Source organism: Ochotona curzoniae, unplaced genomic scaffold, assembly GCF_017591425.1.
Source record: "Ochotona curzoniae isolate NIBS_2020 unplaced genomic scaffold, NIBS_Ocur_1.0 contig_1014, whole genome shotgun sequence".
Taxonomy (NCBI): Eukaryota; Metazoa; Chordata; class Mammalia; order Lagomorpha; family Ochotonidae; genus Ochotona; species Ochotona curzoniae.
The window spans coordinates 23,410,576-23,433,895 of record NW_024464920.1 but is presented as its reverse complement, the minus strand read 5'-3'; the positions used below and the strand labels follow the sequence as shown (position 1 = coordinate 23,433,895).

The 23,320-nt window shown below is 35.6% G+C and overlaps 1 protein-coding gene across 2 annotated transcripts in view; it reads left to right on the top strand.

The window, feature by feature from the left end:
- Window positions 1-22,288, top strand: part of ZDHHC17 (zinc finger DHHC-type palmitoyltransferase 17) — a 54,177-nt gene extending 31,889 nt beyond the window's left edge. The window contains exons 1-11 of one of the 2 annotated variants that reach the window (XM_040981297.1): window positions 2,521-2,592; window positions 3,734-3,859; window positions 4,387-4,529; window positions 5,833-5,933; window positions 10,773-10,897; window positions 11,549-11,611; window positions 14,479-14,572; window positions 15,635-15,718; window positions 16,868-17,025; window positions 17,340-17,434; window positions 19,803-22,288. In XM_040981297.1, the coding sequence (XP_040837231.1) occupies window positions 3,779-3,859; window positions 4,387-4,529; window positions 5,833-5,933; window positions 10,773-10,897; window positions 11,549-11,611; window positions 14,479-14,572; window positions 15,635-15,718; window positions 16,868-17,025; window positions 17,340-17,434; window positions 19,803-19,941 (1,083 nt within the window). In that variant the 5' untranslated portion in view covers window positions 2,521-2,592; window positions 3,734-3,778 and the 3' untranslated portion in view covers window positions 19,942-22,288. Of the gene's footprint in view, window positions 1-2,520; window positions 2,593-3,733; window positions 3,860-4,386; window positions 4,530-5,832; window positions 5,934-10,772; window positions 10,898-11,548; window positions 11,612-14,478; window positions 14,573-15,634; window positions 15,719-16,867; window positions 17,026-17,339; window positions 17,435-19,802 lie in introns of those variants that run through there. The other variant, XM_040981288.1, reaches the window with a different exon arrangement.
- Window positions 22,289-23,320: the final 1,032 nt, after the last annotated feature.

Below are 23,320 nucleotides of genomic sequence, written 5' to 3'. Positions count from 1 at the left end.
GGGGGAAATTATGTTTTTAACTTACCTTGGTAAAAAATTATTTTGAAATGAAAATTTTAGATGACTTTTTCTCTTGGGATCTTGCAACCCCAATTAAATCTGTCTTCACCTTCTAGTAGCAATAATTTATTCATTCATGCAACAAATACTTGTTCACTAATGGAGAGACAAAATGTTTATTCTTTCAGAACTTTGATTCATTTCTAAAAGAAAGCAAATGTGATAGAGGGTCAGACTGGGAGTATCATGTCAAGTGAGATTGACCTGGGAATGCTTCTGAGGAGATGATGCTTGCTTTGAAAGTTGTATCAGTTACACAGAACACACAGGTGTAAGGTCCTCTGTTTTTTGGCACAAAACTGAAGGCAGAAGGAGGAAGCAGGGAGAAGTTACTTGAGACAGGCAAGTGTCAGGTCTTTAATTGTGCTTGAATAATGGGAAGAAGCTGAAAGGATTTATGTAGCCTGGTTATCTGATCTGCTTTGCTTCTAATATTATTGAAATATTGTTTGATTTGAGTATTGAGAATGCATTGAATGTAAACAAGGACAAAGATCAGTTAGGTTGTGGCAGTAAGTCAAAGAAAGGATGTTTAACCTGGAATCAGAGGAGTGGAAATGGAGGGAAGTGAATGGATTTGGGGATCATATTTTATAGTAGAAATGAAAAGGTAGATTATATGTGGCCTGAAAACATGATAGATGACTTCTTTTGAATAACTGTCTTGTGATATCAGTTGAGATTTTGAAGATTGAATGCAAAGTGCTTTTTTGGGAAGTAAAGGTGATAGTAATTGGTTCTCTTTTGGTCAACCTAATTTTAGAAGTGGTATCTTTGGCTGTGTAGAATAGTAAGCTAATTAAGAAAAACTACAGCAAATTTTGAAAAAGAAAAATTCACTTAAAAAAAGGTAAAATCTTTATCTAGGAGTTTGACAATTTGCGTATTTTTTTAGTTTTTAAGTGTTACGAAAGAGTCTTATAAATTAAAATGAATTATAACAATAGGATGTGACCTGTAAATCTGGCTATGGCTTCAGTAGTGTTATTCAGCATTAGTCAAAGAATATGGAAAATTATGTTTTGTATTATAAAAATATGTAGCTATTAGTTGATTCAGCTTCTAAAAATAACTTTCAAATAAGAGTAGGCTTAAATTTCTTAGCAATTTGTCTTTATGTGAACTAGAAATTTGCCCTTCTTTAAGATACTCAGTTATTTTAATATAAAAACAAATGACTATTAAAAGAATATATTATTTTAAGAATTATTTTTATTGGAAAGTCAGATATACAAATAAGCAGACAGGAAAATCTTCCATCTGATGATTCTTTGTTAAGTGGCTGCAAATGGCCGGAGTTATGCCAGTTTGAAGCCAGGAGCCCAGAGCCTCTTCTGGGTCTCCCACATGGGTGCAGGGTCCCAAGGCTTTGGGCTGTCTTCGACTGCTTTCCCAGGCCACAAGCAGGGAGCTGGATGGGAAGTGGGACTGCTGGAATTAGAGCCAGTGCTAGATGGGATGATGGCACATGCAAGGCAAAGACTTTAGCTGCTAAGCCACTGTGCTGAGCCCCCAAAAAATGTATTTTGAGAAGTTGATACTAAACAGTAAGTTATTTTAAAATAGCCACTTTGATATTTAGAATTAGCAGTAATTATCACCCTAAAAGAGAGGTTTTCACTGTGGAATCTACTACTGGATTTTGTTTTTCATTGGTTGAGTCAATGGCTTCCTAATTTCATTAGGAAAAAAGTTGAATGGATCAGCATTTTAGGGGAAAGAGGATAATCAATATTTTCAATCAGGTAGAACTCAAGAATTTAAGCACACAGCCTTAGATACCAAATTTGAATCCTGTTAAGTAACATGGAGTGACAGGAGAATTAGTGATTTATGATACTAAATAAAAACCGAAATGAAATTATAGTTGGAGAAATCTCTTTTTATGGTTAACATCTCATTTGTGAATATTGAAAAAATATATTTACCCACTTAGCTTATGTCTTTAGTTACATGGGTAAATTGAGATGAATTGGGAGGAAAACTTGGATGATTTTTTGAAATGCAGCAGGAAACAACTTTCAGAAAGTAATTTTTTATTACTTGAAGACCTGACCTAGATGGTCTCCAAGGGAGAATTTTGCTTAATTTTGATAAAGAAGTTGAATCTCATCTAGACGTACTTCAAGCAGTCTTCTGCTCTAGTTAAAACCTTTGAAACCTTTATTAGCTGTTAATACAGTCTATTAATACTCCATGTAGAATCTTGTTGTTAGGCCTTTTTATTATTTTGACCAAGACATGGAGTGATTAAATATAGACTTGACCCGAAAATCCTCGTTTTAGTGTATTTCTTTAAACTAATTGCTTGTGTATTTTACCAGCTGAATTAAAAATTACATATATATTAAAACAAAATAGTCAGAAGCTTAGAGGAGTAGTTGAAAGATTTTTTAAAAGCTCCCTCAATCTTTTTGTCTAGGCAATCCTTAGGTGTCACATGGCCCTCTAGTGGAAGGGGTGCTCAGCTGGACCGAGGCAACTGCAGGATATTCTCTGGGAGTTGTTACCCAAGGGATTGCTTTTACTCAGGTAATCTTTATAGTTTGGATTAAATAGCTGGTTCTGACAATTTAGGTGATGGAATTTTGGAATAGGCAAGGAGATATTTTAAACTAAATATTCCTATTTGTGAGACACTCAGATTCCTTCTGGAAGACCATTGATTGTTACAGTATATTAGCCTTTTTGTTACTGTTTTGTAATAGCTATTGGTGGTGGTGGTATGTTTTATTTTTGTCTTTATTTATTTACTTGTAAATAAACTTTATACCCAACAAGTAATTATTCATAAGATATTTTAAGCTTCCTTATTTATTTATTTATTTTTTACACAATCTTTTGGAAGAAGATCTCATTTTTTAATTTTTTCAAAGTGATTTTGGATATTTCTGTGCAAATTTTGAAACTTCGGCAAACACTTTGAATTTCAGTTTCCTATTTAAAGAAGTAGATGAATAGTGAAGGATATTGAATGGAGGCGTAGTTATGTGATTTAATTTATGAAAGCAGAAAAAAGGTTTTTATTAGAAAATGCATAAAGAAACATAGATTTGGTAATGCCTACTCTTCTTCTTTCTACTATGTTTTAGTCTTATTTACTCATATTCCTTGGCTGGCTTTTGCTTGGGATTAAGGGAGCCACAGGTTTATAACTTCTTCTCTGTACTGCCCCCCCCCACCCCCCACTTTTTTAATCATCTCTCCTGTCCACATTTCTGTAGGAGTGAGTGACCATAGGTAAAGAGTGCCAGTATGGTAATAGTAGAATTAGAAGTTGAATTTTTTTTTCTTCTTTCTAAGACTCTTGTCTTAGAAATAAAACTGCGTTTTCTGATAATTTGGTAATTAAACTGTGTTTTATATCAATACTATTAATACTAAATCCTTTAGAAATATGAAGTAACTGATAAACTTACCAGCAGCCTTTGATCCAGCAGGTGCTAAAATACCTACTTTTTGATTTGCTGTATAATATGTCAACATGTAAACAAAAATAGAGTCTACAGAATGAGATGAGGAAATTTGATGTATTTTGAGTAGGTTCTTTGGTAATTGATTATGCCTAATACCAAATCAATGTTAATCAATCAGTAGTGCAGTTTCTTTGTAAGGAAGTAACTAAAACACTTTTTTATGTTTAATGTTAATTTCTTCTGTTTCTGTTTATCAGGGTGAATCAGCTCTTGATTTGGCAAAACAGAGAAAAAATGTATGGATGATCAACCATTTGCAAGAGGCAAGACAAGCAAAAGGATATGACAATCCTTCTTTCCTTAGAAAGTTAAAAGCTGATAAGGTAGGTGCATTACCACAGATTTTCAGTATGATTTAAAGGCATACCTACTTATCATTGAATATGTACAGCCTTTAAATTTGATATTTTCCATTGTGATTTTTCAAACACAGCCCACCCAAAATAAGATGAAGATAAGTAGTGGTGGTTCTGAGGACCTGCTTGGTTGGTGGACTATCTGATAACCAAGACGAATGGCTGTTAGGAAGTTCCTTACAGCTGCAGAGGTTATTAACATGACTTCATTGATTCAGCTGGATTTTGTTGAGTAGTAGATAAAAATAAATTTTTATTTCCAAAACTCATAAAATGGCGGTAATCTACCAAATGGTGGTTCACAGTTACCATGTTGTTTTGCCACATTCAGTGAGCAGCTAGAAGATAGAGATCAGTGCCTTGGATAGTACTACACAGAGTAGGCATTTTGAATGAATAAATCTCATCTCCTGTTTATGCTTTCCTAAAGATAATAGTGACTCAGATGAAAGTTTTAACATGCAAAAGCTTTCTTATTGTTTGTTTCTCTACAGGAATTTCGGCAGAAAGTCATGCTAGGAACTCCTTTCCTAGTTATTTGGCTGGTTGGGTTTATAGCAGACCTTAATATTGATTCTTGGCTCATTAAAGGGCTAATGTATGGTGGCGTTTGGGCTACAGTACAGTTTCTCTCAAAGTAAGTGTGTTAATTTTAACTGTATTTTTAACTGTGTATGACAAAATATAATTTGCACACACTACACAAAAATTAATGGATGCTTACACTGCCTTTAAGGAGTCTTAATTTGGTCTTATTTTATTATGTAAAGAATTTTGGCAGATTTGTGAAATGTTTGACTTTTTTGTTTTTAGGCATCCTAATTAAGGTGATTCTAAAGTTAAAAGGCTTTAACTGACCAAGTGTAGCCTATAATCTTAAGGTTAAATATGGTTTTAGAATTATCTGGTACATTTCTGTAGAAGTCAGCTAAAGTTTGTTAAATTCTGATTATATTATATATAAACTGTTTCTGATAATTATACTAGTTGAGCTCACTTTTCCATTGAAATTGCATTTTCATTGGTTATGGTCAGTAGGCAAGGAAGAAGTTTGGTTTTTAGTAGCAGAGTAAAATCTAATTATGAAGTAGGTTCTTTTTTTTGTTTTCGCTCTCTTTTTCATTAAGCATTGTAACCATTCCTTTTCTTCTTCTTAGACATGGATCCATTTCCCCTAAAGTTGTCCTAGCCCACTGACATAGTATCTGTATAGATTTAGAGCTTCCAAGCCAAGTTCCATTCTGCTTTTCACGTGAATTATGGAAAAGGGTTCTGAAAACAGATTCATACAGATGAGAATAACTAGTGGTATGCTAAATGTGTTTTCAAGAAAGGCTTTGATTCTTGTTAACGGTTTTATCTTGGAGTTCAAAAGAGATAGTAAAACTAGAGAGTCACCAAGTCTTCTGCTTAACTTGTGTAAATAGCGGAGCCTTCTGTGTCTAGTTGCATTTATTAATATTTTTCCTTAAGTATTATAAATACAAATCTTTATTTCCCCTAAATTAGCCAGTTCATTGTGTTTGGAAAGATGCTCCCTCACCTTAACTGGAATGTATAGATGAGGAGAAATAATGATAGCACAGAGGGATGTAGTTTATGCTGAACTCTTTTGTCAAAGTTGCATGTTTTTGTTGAATACCTATGCTGAAAGAATACTATATAGAATAAACTGACTTATTGATTTAAAATAATAAGTGCTGAAATTCTGAACTTGAGAAGTACATAGAATCTAATTTAAATTCTTGATGAATTAAAAGGAACTTCAGAGTCTGAAGGACTTAGGTGTGAAGTCGTTTACTCAGTATTTAAGGCTCTCAAACTTCTGGATTCTGGTTAAACTACTGCTTACTCTGAGAATGTATGTAACTGTCATTTTAATAAACACTTATTTTTGGAATGTGACATAGAATTTATTTCACAAAACTTATGTTTTGCAGATCCTTTTTTGATCATTCAATGCATAGTGCATTGCCCCTTGGAATATATTTGGCAACCAAATTCTGGATGTATGTGACGTGGTTCTTCTGGTTTTGGAATGATATCCTTTTAAAGATAATAGCTGCACAAATTGTTATTTAAACAAATTTTTGTTAATTTTGTATTAGAACTGCTGAACTACTCTTGGTTTGATGTGGTAAACATTATTCATAGAAAAATAAGCATGAATTACCAGAAGTATTTTTTTGAGTTTCCTGTTTAACAGCATAAGTAATTGTAAAAATAGTTACTCTTTATTGAATGTTTAAGAAGCATTTTCTTTAGACCTCATTTAACTCACTTTGTCTAATTTAGTACAAGTTGAGGATTCCTGATTCCAAGACCTGAAATCTGAAATGCTTCAAAAACTAAGACTTTGAACATCAGCAAATACATACTAAGATTAAGTAGTTACATGTGAGGTGTGTCCTCAGAGTCTGTCTGATCTTTTCAAGAATTCCACAGTACTCTCTGTCCTTTACAACTAAGTATAAAATTTAATATTCTCGTACTATAATTTTTATTGATAAAATACATACCAGTCTGTTTTAAATGCAGCATTCCTCAAGCAGAAGTTAAATAAACCTGATTCTTCTAGCCTTCACTTCAAAATCTACTCACTGTCAAAAGCTTAACTTCTGTAAACTTGTACATCTATATAGTCTCCAAATAAATCGGAAAAAAAAAATTCTTATACCTTATTGTGTCTGCCACTAATTATAAAAACAAAGTTCCTACTTTCTCTACTTACATATAACAGATTAGACCATCAACTAGATTTATTTTGGGTTATGAATTGGAACTTTTTAAAAGAAAATGAATTTTAGTATCTAACTTAGAAAGTGAAAACTTAGAAGGTGTGTCTGGAATAGGAAAGTCATTTCAGAGGTCAGTCCTTTTATAGGCTTAAAATAGATGAGTTAATGACAAAAAGCATATCTGTCCTCATGCTTGATGTCCCTAGAAAACTATCTGCTACTAATGCTTTTGAGTGGGCACTGGCTTCTGAATCAGTACAACCATATAGATTTGTGTGATTTATGCTTATTTTTTTTGTCTTTGCTCCACAAGGGGTTCTTACTCTGCCAAAAGTTCTGTCATGTGTTTATAGCTTTTTCTTCTTCTTTTTTCAATTTCCCCAAGAAGACATGATTGTTGTTGAGACTGAAGAGGAACCAGTAGGTTTCAGAGGATGCCGATTATTGTCCTTCAGACTTTTCTAATCCTCAGAATGTTTTTTCATTGTAGAGATAATATGATAGACATACAGTATTTTTAAAAATGAAGGCTTTTCTTCAGTTTTAGTGATTTTTATTTTTTTCTAAAGTAGGATCTCTGAATTCTATTTGTAGCATTTCCCATCTCATGTTGAATTACTTTGCACTGTCATTTTTGTATATTAATCTCTAATTATTCCTTTGTCTTTTTTCTCTACATATGTTGTAATTATCTGAGTCTTTTGATGCTCCTTGTGTTCATCTTTATGAATTTTTAGCTCTTACATTATGTAATGGTTTTGGTGTGATCTTTGTCTTATTTCTAGAGTCACCCTTTTCATCTGGTTGGAACTGTTTGATCAGCTTAATATTTAAGCTTTTATGTTGTAGATTGGTGTTTTAATTCAACTATGAAGCGTCTTTGGCTAATTTGCCTTTTTCTTTGTGTTGTTTCTTTCCAAGCTGGGTTTTTTCTGAATATTGTGTACCTGTTTTCTTTGATTTTTTTTTTCAGGTATTCTATGTAAGTTGTTAGTCTGTTTTTTGTTTGTTTGTTTTGTTTTTGATCTTTGATGATCTTCATTAAGAACCTGGTCAAATTCATTGAGACCTTTCATATATCCTCTGGTATATTATAAATTTATTCTTGAACTTTTCCTCCTGTTTATTAGTGGGATATCTCTTCAGTTTTACAGTCTGGGCAAATTCTGTCCACTTTCCCATAGCCTGACCATAGAAGAGCGCTCAGTTCCTAGTTCTTGCTTAGGGCCCTAGATATAAGTCTTTTAAAATAGTGTTTGAGGTTCAGCTTGTATTTCTTTCTACTCTGCTTCAGAAATGGAATTAGTAGTATCCTATACGACCACTCTCCCATTGTACATAAGATACCATTTTAATGACAAAGATTGGTAATTTTGACACATAGTGGTATTCACAGACTTCTGTTCCAAAAGGGTTTTCTTAACTTAATCTACTCACTGCTTCATCTTTTTTTGTTTGTTTCAGTTGAGTGAGCTGATCAAGTATGTGTTAGGCTGCTTTCACCGTGTGCTATATACTCAAAGTTTTCAGTAACCACCAGTTGAAAATGACTTTCTCCTTGCTTTCTGGTGACGGCTCTCTTCCTTGCCTGCGTGGAACTTTCTTGCCATGTTTTCATATGGCAAGGAGAGAAAGTGAAAGAAAACTCTCTTTTTGCCTCTTCTTAAAAGGATTAGGACCTCACCCGTATGGCCTCACTTTCTAAACTTCTCTTTGCATAAATAATTCCATTAATTAAAGATATGAATTTTGGCGGTGGGAAGGAACACAGCTCTGAAGCAGAGGGCCCGCCTGGGCTTGGTGAGCACTCACAGGGTCTGTTTCATCAGCTATGGTTTTTCACAGTTTTTGTGCAGGAGGCAGCTTACCTCGCCAGGATCCTCTGATGTTCTGGACCTTTTCTTGACTTGTCCTTTTTCTCAACTTATTGGTTTATTTGGTTTACTCTTCTTGGCTCATTTTGTTGGTTATTATGAAGAAATTTAGTATTTAACTTATATTCTGTCCTCCTGACTTGAAAGTCAGAATAGAATAGAATGCAATAGAATAGAATATTCTACCTAGAATAATGACTCCATAACCATTGAAGTGAAAACAGTAATGACATGTTTTTAGAAAACAATGTGACAGTGTAAAAATAGGTCTTAAGACTTAGAAATCTTTCTCCCCTGAGATCTTTTCCCATAATCTTGGACTACATAGCGCCCCCCATCAGTTTTATCCTTTGAAAAGTGGAGACAGCAGCAGCAGTTACTATAGGGATTTCATATATCTTAAATGGCTCATTATCAGTGATCAGTATTACTTATTTTGTTAACTGTAAATACACTGTGATCCTGATATAACTAAGATGCATATGCCAAAAATAAGTGCTCTCTGGATTGTAATTTACAGCTTTGTCTATCTTTTTCATGCTTTTTGATTTTTTCCACATTAACACTAAAAATATCCATCCCACTTGTAGAATGCCTATTTCAGTTAAATATTTAAAACTGGCTTCTCTGAACTCTTACTAAAACTAACTTCAGGATACAGATGTCTGAAGAGATTTCCAATCCTTTACCTTTGCAGAGCAAATGAAAACATTTATCTGAAATTTAGTTTTTGAATATCTCTTTCAAATGTAAAGACATACGTTGAGCTACTAGGGGACCTTTGCAAATTTAATTCAGGCTGTAGGAGCCTGATTGGTTTATTTACATGAACATTTTTAAAACTTTTTTCTTTTTTAAGCTTTAACTAAATAATAAATTGGATAAGGACAAAAGGGTTACTTTTTAGTAGATAATAATTAGTAGCTAAGTTTTTTCTTTGTTCCTCCACCCCATTTGTTATTTGAAAGGCAGATTTTTGTAGAGAGAAAAAGGAGAGCTAGAGAGAGAAGTTCTTTCATCTGCTGGTTCACTCCCCAAGTGGCTGCAGTGTCCAGATCTGAGCTGATCTGAAACCAGGAACCAGGGGCTCCTAGGTCTCCCATGTGGGTGTAGGCGCCTTAGGTCTTGGCCCATCATCTACTGCTTTCCCAAGCCACAAGCAGAGAGCTGGATTGGAAGTGGAGCAGCCAAGACATAACCTTTCCCCATATGGGATCTCAGTGCTTCAAGGGGGATGCTTATCCAGTCGAGCTGTTGCACCAGACCCTTTTATAAATTGTTGTGTGATAGTTGTTTCCTTGAAAAAATCTTGAAGGTAGTATTTGAGGTTGCAGATTTCTGTGACTCAGAAGTTTACTGCTTTAGCAGCATTGCTTTATTTTTCATAGTACCATTAAAAATAGCTTTTAATTCTTCACTTACATGTATAAATACTTAGTTAATTGCTTTTACTTTCATTAGATAGATGTGTGAGCAAGTCTGTACCTTTTCTAAAACTGAAGCCATCTTGAGTATCATCAAAAAATTTGAAGGAGAAAATTTTTAATTCTTTTTTTTATCTCCCTGTAGTTAAAAGCCATCTTTTGAATGATTCTATAACTTTAATACATATAGATGAAATGTATATTAATGACTTTAAAGAGGAGAAATCCCTTTATCCAAAGAAATTTGATCCTTTAAAAATATTCACTGAAATTTAATGTATTTTTTGCCATGTAAAGTGTTGGTTAAACCTGATTTAAGGTTTATAAAGAAATCACTTTTTTTTTTTTTTAAAAGATTTATTTTGTTATTTTTTCATTGGAAAGGCGGATATACAGAGAGGAGAGACAGAGAGGAAGATCTTCCGTCCGATGATTCACTCCCCAAGTGAGCGCAACGGGCCGATGCTATGCCGATCCGAAGCCAGGAGCCTCTTCTGGGGTCTCCCACACGGGTGCAGGTTCCCAAAGCTTTGGGCTGTCCTCGACTGCTTTCCCAGGCCACAGGCAGGGAGCTGGAAGGGAAGCGGGGCTGCCGGGATTAGAACTGGCGCCCATATGGGATCCCGGGCGTGCAAGGCGAGGACCTTTAACCACTTGCGCCACCGCGCCGGGCCCAAGAAATCACTTTTTAATATATTTAGTTGTGAATGTAATGGACAAATGAATTAAGGAACAGACTCTTATATTTTTGATTTGTGGGCATTTTCTTTGTGGTAAGATTTTGTGGATTATAAATTTATAAGATTAACTCACTTATCACTGCTTAGTCCTTAACATTAGACACATCTTAACTTTTTATTTATCCACCTTCCATTTCTGGCCAACAGTGTTGCACTTTTCTACAATTTTGGAAAATCTTGGAAATCAGATCCAGGAATTATTAAAGCCACAGAGGAGCAGAAGAAAAAGGTAGCAAAATGCAATCTAGGTGACATGTTCAGCTATAAAATTGTCAATATTTATGGCAGATATTAGTACCGAGGAAGAGCTATCCTTTGGAATATCAAATTGCATTATGAGTCAGGATTATATGTGGCTTATTGGATTCTCATCTCTGGTGCTGGTGCTTTGAGAGGTGAATACAGTGTCCTAAACATCGCTGAAAATCTCCAGCAAATAAATATTCAGTATATGTCTGTTATATGGCTATAAAAAGCGGATGGACAATAAGTTGGTTGATAGTTAAGGTGTACCTTTGAGTAAAAAAACTGTTTGCACATTCAGTTCTGGATATCTATTTCCTGTAGCCCAAATATTTAGAAAGAGAAATTTATAATCTAAAGATTTAATGAAAGTGGAAAATTGGGCCAGAGATTTATTAGATTATTTTGAAAAGAGTTGTTTTCTCCAGTCTCTGGACTTTAAAAAACAGCAAATTTTGCTGAATTCTGTCTGCTTACAGTAGGCTGCTTCTCATGGTCTTATCCCCTGTGTTCTGTGCTGCCCCGGTGTTACTCAGTATTCATACTGTATTGCAATATCAACAATTAATGAACAAAAAGTCCTCGTATTTTGAGCTGAAAATATTGATGAAGAAAATATTTTTGTTTTAATTTACAGACAATAGTTGAACTTGCAGAAACAGGGAGTCTGGACCTCAGCATATTCTGCAGCACCTGTTTGGTAATATTTTCTTCGTTGTTCTTCCCTTCCTTCACCTTCTGAGTGTAGAATGGCATAAAGGACATGGAGTGTGGGGACATGGGGAAAAGTTTCTTTCCTCAAGTACATTTTCACTTTCCTGTCCCTAAGCCTCATTCAAACAGTAGTATTTTGAAGATTAAAGGATGTCTGTTGTATAATGTGTTAATTCTCTATGACAGTATATGTTTGTACTATCCTTTTTTTTTCCATTTAAAATGTAAATCCATAACTAAAAACTTAGCAATATTAAGTATTTAAAAATCACAGATTTGGTATACTGTACTAGCAGATTTTTGTATCTATATTTTAAGAAAATTTTTAGTCGCCAGCATTTGGGCAGTGAGTTAAACTTCTGCTGCCAGCTGCCAGCATCCCAAATAGATGCTGGTTTGAATCTCAGCTGCTCCACTTCTAACCCAGCTCACTGCTAATGCAAATGGGAGAGTAACAGAATGACCCAAACACTTGGATCCCTCACACCCTGTTAGGGAGATGTAGGTTGACCAAGCTCCTGGCTTTTAGCATGGCCCAGTCCTGGCTATTATGGGGATGAACCATTATGGAAGATCTCTTTTTCTCCTTCTCCAGCTTTTCCTCTCCCTCCCTCTCTTCCCCTCTCCCTCTCTCCCTCCCTCCCTCTCTCTCTCACCCTTCCTCTCCCCTTCTCACTGTTGTCTCTGCTTTTCAAATACATACATAAATGAATCTTCAAAAAGGGGGGGGAAATGTGTAACAGTACAGTCCTAGTGGGAAATATCCATGTAGTAACTTCAGGTAGTGTAGCCTGCAAATAAGTTCAGTTTGAATAGTTGTGTCTTTATTAAAGCGTTTATGTAAAGTCTGAACAATACTTTATCATTGGTTTTTAAAGTGATTATTTTCAACCAGGTGACAGGGATGTGTGTGTGTGTATACATACATATAATATACACACATATAAATATATATATACACATATGAGTAACTAGAGATTTTTATAGTCTAGTAATGATGTGTTTTAAAATTGTAGACATCAGTTTTCTATAAAATAATGTTTTCATTTTTAAATTATTGTTTAATTTGTATGCTAGTAACTAAAAATTTAGAGGCTACTGCCATTGTTTTTAATGGAATTTGGAATAGTATCAATGTAATCAGTGAAATTGAATGCTTTTTTATGCTTTTGTATACTGTAAGTGAATTAATGCTTTAACATTTTACTAACAATAAAATAATTTAGGGTTATGGGATGGATCTTGTTTGTTGTTAGACAAAGGTTTGATTTACTTTAAAAGGCAAGGAGACACAGATCTTCTATTATTGATCTGTTCCCCAAATGCCTTGTCCCAGCTGGGTGTAGGGCAGGCCACAGCCAGGAACCTGGAACTCCCTCACGGTGTCAGAAGCTCAGGTATGTGAGCCATCATCTGCTTCCCCAGTAGCTGGATGAGAGGCAGCCCTGGGCCTGAAATGCAGGGATTCCAGGGTGGGATGAGAGCCATGCACATGTCATCCTTCCCCCACGCCAGGTTCCCACCCAGAATGAGCTTTAAAGCAGAACTTTAATTCTGCGAAGTCTTTGTTTTGCTTAATATTGTTTGATTAATTAGGATGTTAAAATAGTCAAGATATGGGATGCTTTATTTTTGATAGAATTTCAGTACTGGATTCTTTTAAAACTGGTTTTATGCTTTATGGTGGGTAATTAACATGCTTGCTATATTGGCATTTTTTTTAAAAGATTTACTTATTCATAATGGAAAGGGAGATTTTCAGGGAAGAAGAGACAGAGCAAAACATCTTCCATCCACTGGTTCACTCCCCAAGTGGCCACAATGGCCAGAGCTGAGCTGATCTGAAGCCAGGAGCCAGGAACTTCTTCCAGGTCTCCCACGTGGATGCAAGGTCCCAAGACTTTGGGCCATCTTGTATTGCTTTTCCTGACCACAAGCAGGAGGCTGAATGGGAAGTGGAGTAGCCAGGACATGAACAGGCATCCATATGTTAGCAGGGCAAAGATTTAGCCAATGGGCCATCACACTGGGCCTGACAACTTTTCTTAACATTTAGATTGTTCTGATACCCTCTTCTGTAAAAGCACAGTAGTGTTTCTCAAAGTCAAGTATTCAATGCTGTATTCTTGCCATATTGCAGTCAAATTACACAGTCAAAACAGACCAGTTTCATTGTTGACAGTGATTTGTGGTGAAAGGGTGTAAGCCTCTGCTTGTTGCTCCTACCGCCTGTATCATCACACTGTTGTAACATATGGGAGAACATAGGGTACAGGAGTGGGGAAGGAAGAGAGGAGTCAGGGGGAAAATTCCTGTACCTTCAAAACTGTATCATGGAAAATAGCAACAATAAAAATGCAAAGAAATGCATACAGATAACTAAAAATAAAGAGCATCTGGTGCCATGATCATTAACCACGATGAGTATTTACTGAGAAGCCTTGAATGTGGTATATTCTTATTTTAAAATTTTAGGAAGCTGTTTGCTGTGCCCCACTGCCTTCTCTAAGGTATTCTTTACTACAGAAGTAAAGAATAACTTTGCTTTAGTTCACACCGTTGATCACAGCATCAGACTGATCTTTAATTAATAGTTGCTGTTTTTTCAAATTGTTGGTTATGTCCTGTTCTTAAAGAGCTTATATTCCAGAGTAGCCTTATCCATTCCGTCTTCATTGTTGGAGTTGAAATAAAACAATGGTAACTTTTGTTTGATTTTATTCATTTGGGAAGCTTGGTGTAATTTTATTCAGAATGGTTTTTTTTATTAATTTTATTTTGAGAAAATAAATGTTTAGTTTATCTCTGTTAGGTACAATGCTCTTCATAATGCTTTAACATGCCTGTTAACAGATACGGAAACCAGTGAGGTCCAAACATTGTGGTGTGTGTAATCGATGTATAGCAAAATTTGATCATCATTGCCCCTGGGTGGGTAACTGTGTAGGTAAGTTACATTAGTAATTTCTAAATACATTGTTTGTTCACTTAAGTAACTTTAGGTAACTTATTAAGTACAATATTAAATTAAATTTTTTTTAAAGATTTATTTTTATTGGAAAGTCAGATATACAGAGAGAAGGAGAGACAGTGAGAAAGATCTTCCGTCCAATGATTCACCCCCAAGTGAGCGCAACGGCTGATGCCATGCCAATCCGAAGCCAGGATCCAGGAACTTCCGGGTCTCCCACGCGGGTGCAGAGTCCCAAGGCCCTGTGCCGTCCTCAACTGCTTTCCCAGGCCACAGGCAGGGAGCTGGAAGGGAAGTGGAGCTGCCGGGATCAGAACCGGCACCCATATGGGATCCTGGCGCATTCAAGGAGAGGACTTTACCCGCTAGGCCATGCCACTGGGCCCAGTAGAAAGTTTTGTTTCTACACTGCTCCCTCATTATCTTCTGATTGATAAAATAGCCTCTCAATTGAGTTAGAAAAATCTATATGTAGAGAATACCGGTATCATTTCTCCATCCATTCTCTCAGCTACTTTTTCCTATTTTCTCCATTGGGTTATTGAAGTTGTTAAGGAAGTTAATAATAGTTTTAAAATGCCAATAGTGAAAATAAAGCAGTAATAGTATTTGAAATTATTTTCAATACAGGAGCAGAGAGGAATAGTGGTATGGTACATGTATTAGTGTTCAACAGTGAGGAGATGAATGGTCATAGAGGGGCGTGGGGAGAGGGGTAACAGAAACACAGCAGAGCTTGAGAAACCTTTGAAAGGTAGAAGGCTTATAATAGTAAAGGCGTACATAGGGTTAAAGCACACACAGCGGTGCTATTGAAGGTAGAATTGTGATTTCTTTGGGACTCTCGCCTTAGAATGGATGCCATTGCAGTCATCACATCTGTGTATGGTTACAAGCATTCTTATTTTAAGACCATTTTACAGAATAATGTATGTGATTATTGTTCAAGTTGTCACTTTCATAGCATATCCCTCAAAGGTGTATTACCAGTTGTTTTTTCTTAGCTGAAAAAAAAATTGCTTCTGTGTTGTTCTTTAGGTGCAGGCAACCATAGATACTTTATGGGCTACCTATTCTTCTTGCTTTTTATGATCTGCTGGATGATTTATGGTTGTGTTTCTTGTGAGTACAATTGGTTTTTTGCCTTCTTAAAACATAGTATATTTGCATACTCATGATTGCTATTTCACAAATTATAATGACAAGAAGTCTGAAAATTATAGTTCAGAGTATCTTATGAAGCATAAAGTCAAAAAATAAGTGTAGATCTGCCAAATATGTTCAATTTAGTACAAAGAAACAATTATCAGTTAACCACCTTATATTAAATTGTGTCCTCTGCAAAACGTGTTGGTTTCATAGGCTTTGAAAAGCTTCTGGGTAAAATACACCAGCATTTTCACATCATGTGCTTGCTTTACTCCAATACTTTATCAGCTAGGGATTATGCTAGTTCCGTTTTCTTACCCGACAGTTGGGAAAATATGCTTAAATGTGCAAAACATTTTAAATGCAAATATAAGGGATAATTACTGCCTACTAAGGAATGTTAAGTATCAGGAATAACCTTTTTAGAATACTTTGTCACTCATTTGGTGCTGTGAGTTTAGTACATTAGAGGAGATGACTTATTGCATTAAAAAGAACCCAGTATAGAGTTCAAATATTGTTTAGACACTGTGCCTCATTTAATGGTGCTTAGTATAAAGAAGTATTCAATGGTGGTTTCAGAAGAAGTCTTGAAATGAGGATTTCCTAGTTCTGCTCTCCCTACAGGTGTTAAAAATAATTAATGTTACTACTCGAATGAGCAAAAGAAAGGTGCTTCCTCAATTTGAGAATAAAAGAATTTGGTCAAAGAACTTGACCTAATTTCTGGCTCAGCATTGCTGAGAGAGAATCCTTCTCTGCCGGTAACAGTAACTCTTCGCGGCAGCAGCTCTGAGCACGAACCCTGCTCACCAAGTAGCTCCACTTGTGGTAGATGCCCTGGCCCCCAGAAAAGCTTCACCATCTTACCTCGGTGTAAAGACAGTGTTCTTTATTGTATCTATCAAAACTGTCTTCTGTTAAAGAACAGGATTTTTTTTTCAAGATTGGCTGCTGCTCTTCCATTTCTGTTTTTTCACCAGTGTATAATGGGGGTTGTATAAGAAAATAAAAAACAATTGCTGTTGGAGAGCATCAGCTAAGTCTAGGGCATAGTGCCAGCACACAGGCCTTACATGATGAATGAGCTCACGTGGCGGGTCCTTTTGTCCTGCTTTCCAGACTGGGGACTTCACTGTGAGACCACTTACACCAAGGACGGATTCTGGACATACATTACGCAGATTGCCACATGTTCACCTTGGATGTTTTGGATGTTTCTGAACAGTGTTTTTCACTTTATGTGGGTGGCTGTGTTACTTATGTGTCAGATGTACCAGGTATGTGCAAGTGCATGCTTTGCTCTATATTATACTGAGAATGTTTTTAAAATTTTCTTCTTTGCTAAAGATGTAATAATGTATTCTCTAACCACTCCTACTACTCAAAAATGAATGTAACCTTTTAATTTACTTTATCTTTTTACCACCCTCTTTTCCTCCTCCTCATATTGCACATGTAAGACTTTCAGTACTTCTCTCAATGGAAGTTTTTATTTCTTTTATACCTGATTCAAAAGCCCTTCTAAAAAAGTTACGATTATTTTAAAAGTTCGTTCAGAATGAGTGATGGCTTGCTTTCTCTTCCTACATAGATATCATGTTTAGGTATAACTACAAATGAAAGAATGAATGCAAGAAGATACAAGCACTTTAAAGTCACAACAACATCTATTGAAAGCCCATTCAAGTATGTTCATATTTATAAACTCAATATTTTCTCATTATAGATTTCGTTACTAAGCAATAATTAGTGCATCTATCAGAGATAATATATGGATATGGGATATTCTAGTCATTGATTTAAAGTAGCTTTTTAATCCTACTGAATTTAAGGTTTCTGAAGAAGCAGCATTTGTTAATTCATCGTAATATAGAATACAGAATTCATCTCACAAACTGTATATAAATTTTTGATAGCCTGTTTTATACATATACTACCCCAGAGTGATTCAAAAAGTTTGTCAAAGAATGGAATTAAAATATTTATTTGATAAAAACAAATTCTGAAATCTTTAAGCTTTTGTTATGTATTTTTTCATGATTTCTTTTACTGCTCAGAAGCAACAGTATCCTAATTAGATGAAATAGATAAAATAAAAGTCTTTTTTAAAAAAAATTCAAGGTAGAGGTGGGGACATATGAGGAAGAAAGGTACTTCCCACCTACAGTGATTAAACACAATTCAGTTCAAACCAGGTGCTGGGAACTCAGCTCTGACCTCCCATGTGGGTGTCTGGAATCTGGTCATGTTAACCATCACCACTGATTCCTGTAGCCTGTGCTAGCGGGGTGCTCGTGTCCAGATATCAGGCTGACTTCCCTGGACCAAAGGACTTTGAAGTTTTGTGGTGCCGTTAATTATTCACACTTCCATAAACTCAGTCATTTGAGAAGTTTTGAGAATTTTCTATTGACATAGTATATGAGGTATAAAATTCACTGTTTGATTCAAAGGTGTCATTGAAGGCTTAAACTGTCCTGAAACTATCCTTAAGAGAAGATTTGCTTCTTAATTTAAAAGGTAGAAGCTCAGGGAGGGAGCGAGAAAAAAGAAAGAAAGAAAGAGATCACATGAATTGTCTTTTACTCCCAAATGGGTACAACAGACAGAGCAGCATCAGGAGCAAGAAACTCTCTGGTCTGTCTTGCATGTGGTTAGCATGACAGACTTGGGCCATCTCCCACCACCTTCCTTAGTAGCAAGAAGCTAGTTTGGACACAGAGCAGCTGGGAGTTGAACTAGCACTCTGATAATGGGATGCTTTGTAACCAACAGTAGCTTAACTTGTTGTGCTACAATGCCAGCCTGTCCTTGACATTTTAAATAATTTATTTAATTTTTATTTGAAGGACAGTTATAGAGAGAGGAGAGACAGAAAGAGTTCTTCCATCTGCTGGTTCAGTCTCCAAATGACTGCAAGTGTAAAGCTGGGCAGGTCCAAAGCTGGGAGCCAGAAGCTTCTGGGTCTCCCATGTGAGGGCAGCATCCCAACACTTGAGCCATCCTTTGATGCTTTCCCAGGTCATTCTTGGAAGGGTCATTCTTGGAAGGGTGCTGGATCAGAAGTAGATCGGCTGAAACTTGAAATGTTGATCATGGGGGATGTTGGCACTGTAAGTGGAGGCAGTCTGACATACCGTGGCACCAGCTTCCATCCATGATTTTTTTTGAAAGATTTATTTTACTTGAAAGTCAGACTTACAGAGAGAGCAGGGAGGGAAGGAAAAGAGCAAGCAGAAGACAGCACGAGCTCTCACATGTGTTGATTCACTCCCCAAATGGTGGCATCAGCCAGAAGTTGGCTGGTTTTGGTAGGCAGAAGACTGGTTTGCTAAATCACCATGGTGACCCCTGTCGTTTACATTTTTAAATGTTACTTTTGGGTCTTTTGCCAAATTCCATACTATTTGTAATTATTCGTAATTTCTTTCTTTAAAATTTGAGACAGTTTGTCTCCTTGCCAAAGGACCACCAATCATGAAATATTTCTCAAAAATTGCAGTTGGCACTGGAAAGAAATGCAAATTTGAATACCTGTATATGAGTGAAGCTGCTGCCTCCAAATGCCAGCATTGGTGTGCCATCCTGTTCAAGTCCTAGTTGCTCTATTTCTAGCAGCTTCCTGCTAATGTGCCTAGGAAAACAGCAGAATATGGCCCAAGTACTGGGACCCCCGCCAACCATATGGAAGTCAGAATGGAGTTCCAGGCTTCTAGCTTTGGTCTAGTTAAGGCAGAGATTCTGTGGGCACTTAGGGAGTGAAATGGTAGAGAGAAGATAGTTCCATCTGATAGTCTGCCTTATAAATATAGAAAGATTTTAAAGTCTATGTATGAATTGTATAACCCCCTTAAATTAGTAAGACAGCATTATTTGCAGACTGGAGAAGCATGAATATACATGTATGTTTTACAGTTATAAATTGGTACTTTTTTGCTAGCAACCTGAGATTTTAAGTTTAGGGGAAAACATGTATACTAAAATTATATTAAAGACACATTGAATGGTTTTTACTAATTTTCTTCTTTCTTTTTTCTTTTGGGGCACCGTTTAGCCATGGATGTGTAAGGAATATTATAGACTTCTTTGAATTTCGATGCTGTGGCCTCTTTCGTCCTGTTATCGTGGACTGGACCAGACAGTATACAATAGAGTATGATCAGATATCAGGATCTGGGTACCAGCTTGTGTAGCAGCATCTTTCTCCTGGGAAGCAAACCTGCTGAGTGGTGCCTGACAGTTGTGTCTGTCCGTGTCTCTCTCACACTCGAATCCACATTCTTTGAACAAATAATAGCATGCTATGTGTAGGGCTAACAGTGAATTTTACAGGCTTTTTTTTTTTTTCAACATTTTTATTAACAAAAGTTAACATGGACAGAATACACTGCGACTTCTGGGAAGAATAAAGATCATAAAAAGAATTTTAGTGGTTCTTAATGTGGGAATTCTCAACTTCTTGGTTTTTGTTTTTATAACATTTTTCACCAAAAGAGCAAACTTACTTCATTGATAGATGTGATATACTGATCAGAAATTTTCAGTTCTAACTAAATTTAAATTTGTTATATGACTAAATCCTATGATGCAGTATATGAAAGATATTGCATCTAATTCCAGAATTGTCTTGATTGAGTAGTATTATGTACATTTCAGAATGTACATGTAAATACTGTGATGAAAATCATGTGATTTCATTAGGAATCTACTGTAATGTGTCTAAAAAGGCTCGAGAAAATAATGTTCACCAAAAAGTGCTAATAATATTTTGTTTCAGCTGTTGCAATGCTGATATATTTCTAGTTCAGTGAAATAATTTGTAGTAACCTTGCTCTGGGTTTTATGGCCTGGTAATAAAGCACTTGCATGAGAAATAGTAAGTCATACTATTTTGTTCAAATTTAAAAGCCCTACTAAGTGCATGATACACAGCATAGAATGTGTACTGATACTACCCATTGAAGCATAAATTAGAATTTATTTTGATGTGCAGTCTGGTTTTTAAGAATTGAGGTGGTGGATTCAAGAAAAGGCAGAATGTGTTATAAAATTTCAAGACAAATAAGCTTTTAAAGTTCTGAACTGCGAAGTAAGAGTTTAGCTAACGATGGAGCATGATCTCTGTATATAGCACATATGAATAAAAGAATGATACATTCTGGTTTTTAAAAAATGATCTTCAAGAAAGCAGAATTTAATCCCAAGAATGATTTCAGTATTCCCAAATGTTCAAAATCTTTAAAAATTTACTAATGCTATTTGAAGCAGTTTCAAAGATTTTCTTACTGTTAAATGTGATGCACTGATTAATTTTTGTTACAGCATTTCCATTCACTCATGGTGAGCTACTAGTCACTGCCTCCATATTGTTTACAGAAGGAGACTTGGTTTAGTCCTCTTTAAAGCTGTAGCAAACTGTGGTTCGAGCAACCTGTGGGCAACCTGTGAGAGGGAGTGGTGGGGAAGGCGGGAGGTGGGGAGGTGGGAGAAGGGTGGTCAGACCGATGAAAGATCCTAGACCAATGTAAAGAATGTGTATCTGTATATAAATAATTTATCAAATAGTTTCCTCTTCGTGTTCGTGTTAGTGTTTTTAAAGCTGCTCATTTCATTTTATCCAACCAAAAAGGAAAAGGGAGATAACTAATGAGCTTCTAGTGTGTTCAATATTGCTGTTAATAGGCATTATACCCTGCAAGTTCACTGCATGTCTGATACTTGGTAAAATTAGTATTTCCTGTATAATTCAGATTACAGGCATTAAAGCAATCTAGTGGTATACCCGCCCCTTGCCTTAGTAAGAGGAGCAGTGAAAATGTATATATTTGATGTTCAGTATTTCCAAGTACTACCATTTTTATATAGTAGTTCTGTTGCCCATTTCACACATCAAAGATTACTCTTAGTGTATTTGAGTGTTTTAATATTAGAAATTTGGCATGTCCTTTATTTTTGAAAAGGGAAAAGACTGGGTGTGGAGTGGCAATGGTGTTGTATCATTTTATCATAGAATGTAAAAAGTTGGTTAGCTTTAAAAATGTCTCTGCTAGTTTTGACTAATTGGGGAAAATTTTAGAGGATTTTTAAATTCAGAGTTATTTATAAAATGCTAGGATTTGTTTTAATTTTTTGTACTTTAAGCCACTTCACATGAAAACTCAGTTGCAGTTTTTATCTAATACATTTTTGTCAACAGTTGAAAACTGGTATTTTTTTTTCATCGTTTGGGTAAGAATGTTGTTACCAAGCATTCTGGTGGTGCAAAAGACATATCTTTTCAGTTAGACGAAAAAAAAAAAAAAAAAACTAATGATGCTTTACATAGCAATGTACATGCTAACCATGTTATCCCAACAGAGACGCCTGTAACTCAGAAATGGCCAGGTGGTCAGGAGCCAGTGAGGCAGCAGTGTACCTGAAGGTCTAAATATTTTGTAGGTCCTGGGTGTGGAACCAGCTTGATCTGCTTCTAAAGTTGTATGTGAAGGTGAACTTTTGGGAATAGTTCTGATCAGCTTAATTGGATACTTGTAATAGGAACTCAGTTCTCCACTCCAAAAATTCCTTTTGGAGGTTTTTTTTTATTCATATTTTTGTTTCCAGAGATTTCTTTGAAATAATTATTAAATGTAAGCAGCATTATACTTAAACAATGGAATTTTAATTTTGTATTTTATTTATAAATGTGCCAAGTATTATTTTGCTACTTATTGTGTTACTTTGTGGAAAGAAAAACCTGTAAAGTGTTTAATAAATTAGTTCTCCTTACATAAATTAAATTTGTCAAAATTTTGTAAAATATTAATCAGAATAAATATTGACTCTTAAGTGTGTGCTTGTTTTAATTTCATTAACTTCTTCAAGAAATTGATGAAACTGTGAGAGTGGTACCAAGATATGAAAAGGTTATTCTGAATAGTGGTATCCTGGTCTGCAGGAGTCAAGTGGCATAACTATTGGAATTCACAAAATGAAAAAAGGTGGTGTTACTCTTCTAAAAATTTCCGATTCTGAAATGTCTAAATCTGTATGAATTTGTAGATAAGATTTTTTTAAATAATGAGTACAGTTTTTAAGAAATTTGGATCCTGTGGAGTGATTGTGTGAATGCAAATATGTCTAAACATGCTTTAGTAAACATTTAAAAATTAGTTACTTTAGGAAGGTATTGTGGCTTCCCTTATTTGGGAAAGCTGCTTTATGTGGGAGAATTTTAAAGCAAAACTTAGGAAGAGGTGGTTAGGTTATTTATGGATTGGTAACTTAGTGACCTTTATTCAAAGGAATGGGAATTAGGATTCTTACCATTGTCAGAATCTATGGACACGGTTTAGTAAAACTACCACACAGATTAGAGGTTACTCTGCAGCTCTTCAGTTTAATCTTTCCTTGCCAGTTAACTTTTTTCCAGGCTGCTTATTAACTAAAAGGCCCTTCCCTCACAGTTGACTGGCAGGCTTTAGACACCAATAGTTGCTCAAAGCTATGATGTAAAAGTTTTCACCCAGTATATCATCAGTCAACTCCTCACTAAATGCTCAGTGGTTGATGTCATATGTAACCCCTGTTCAC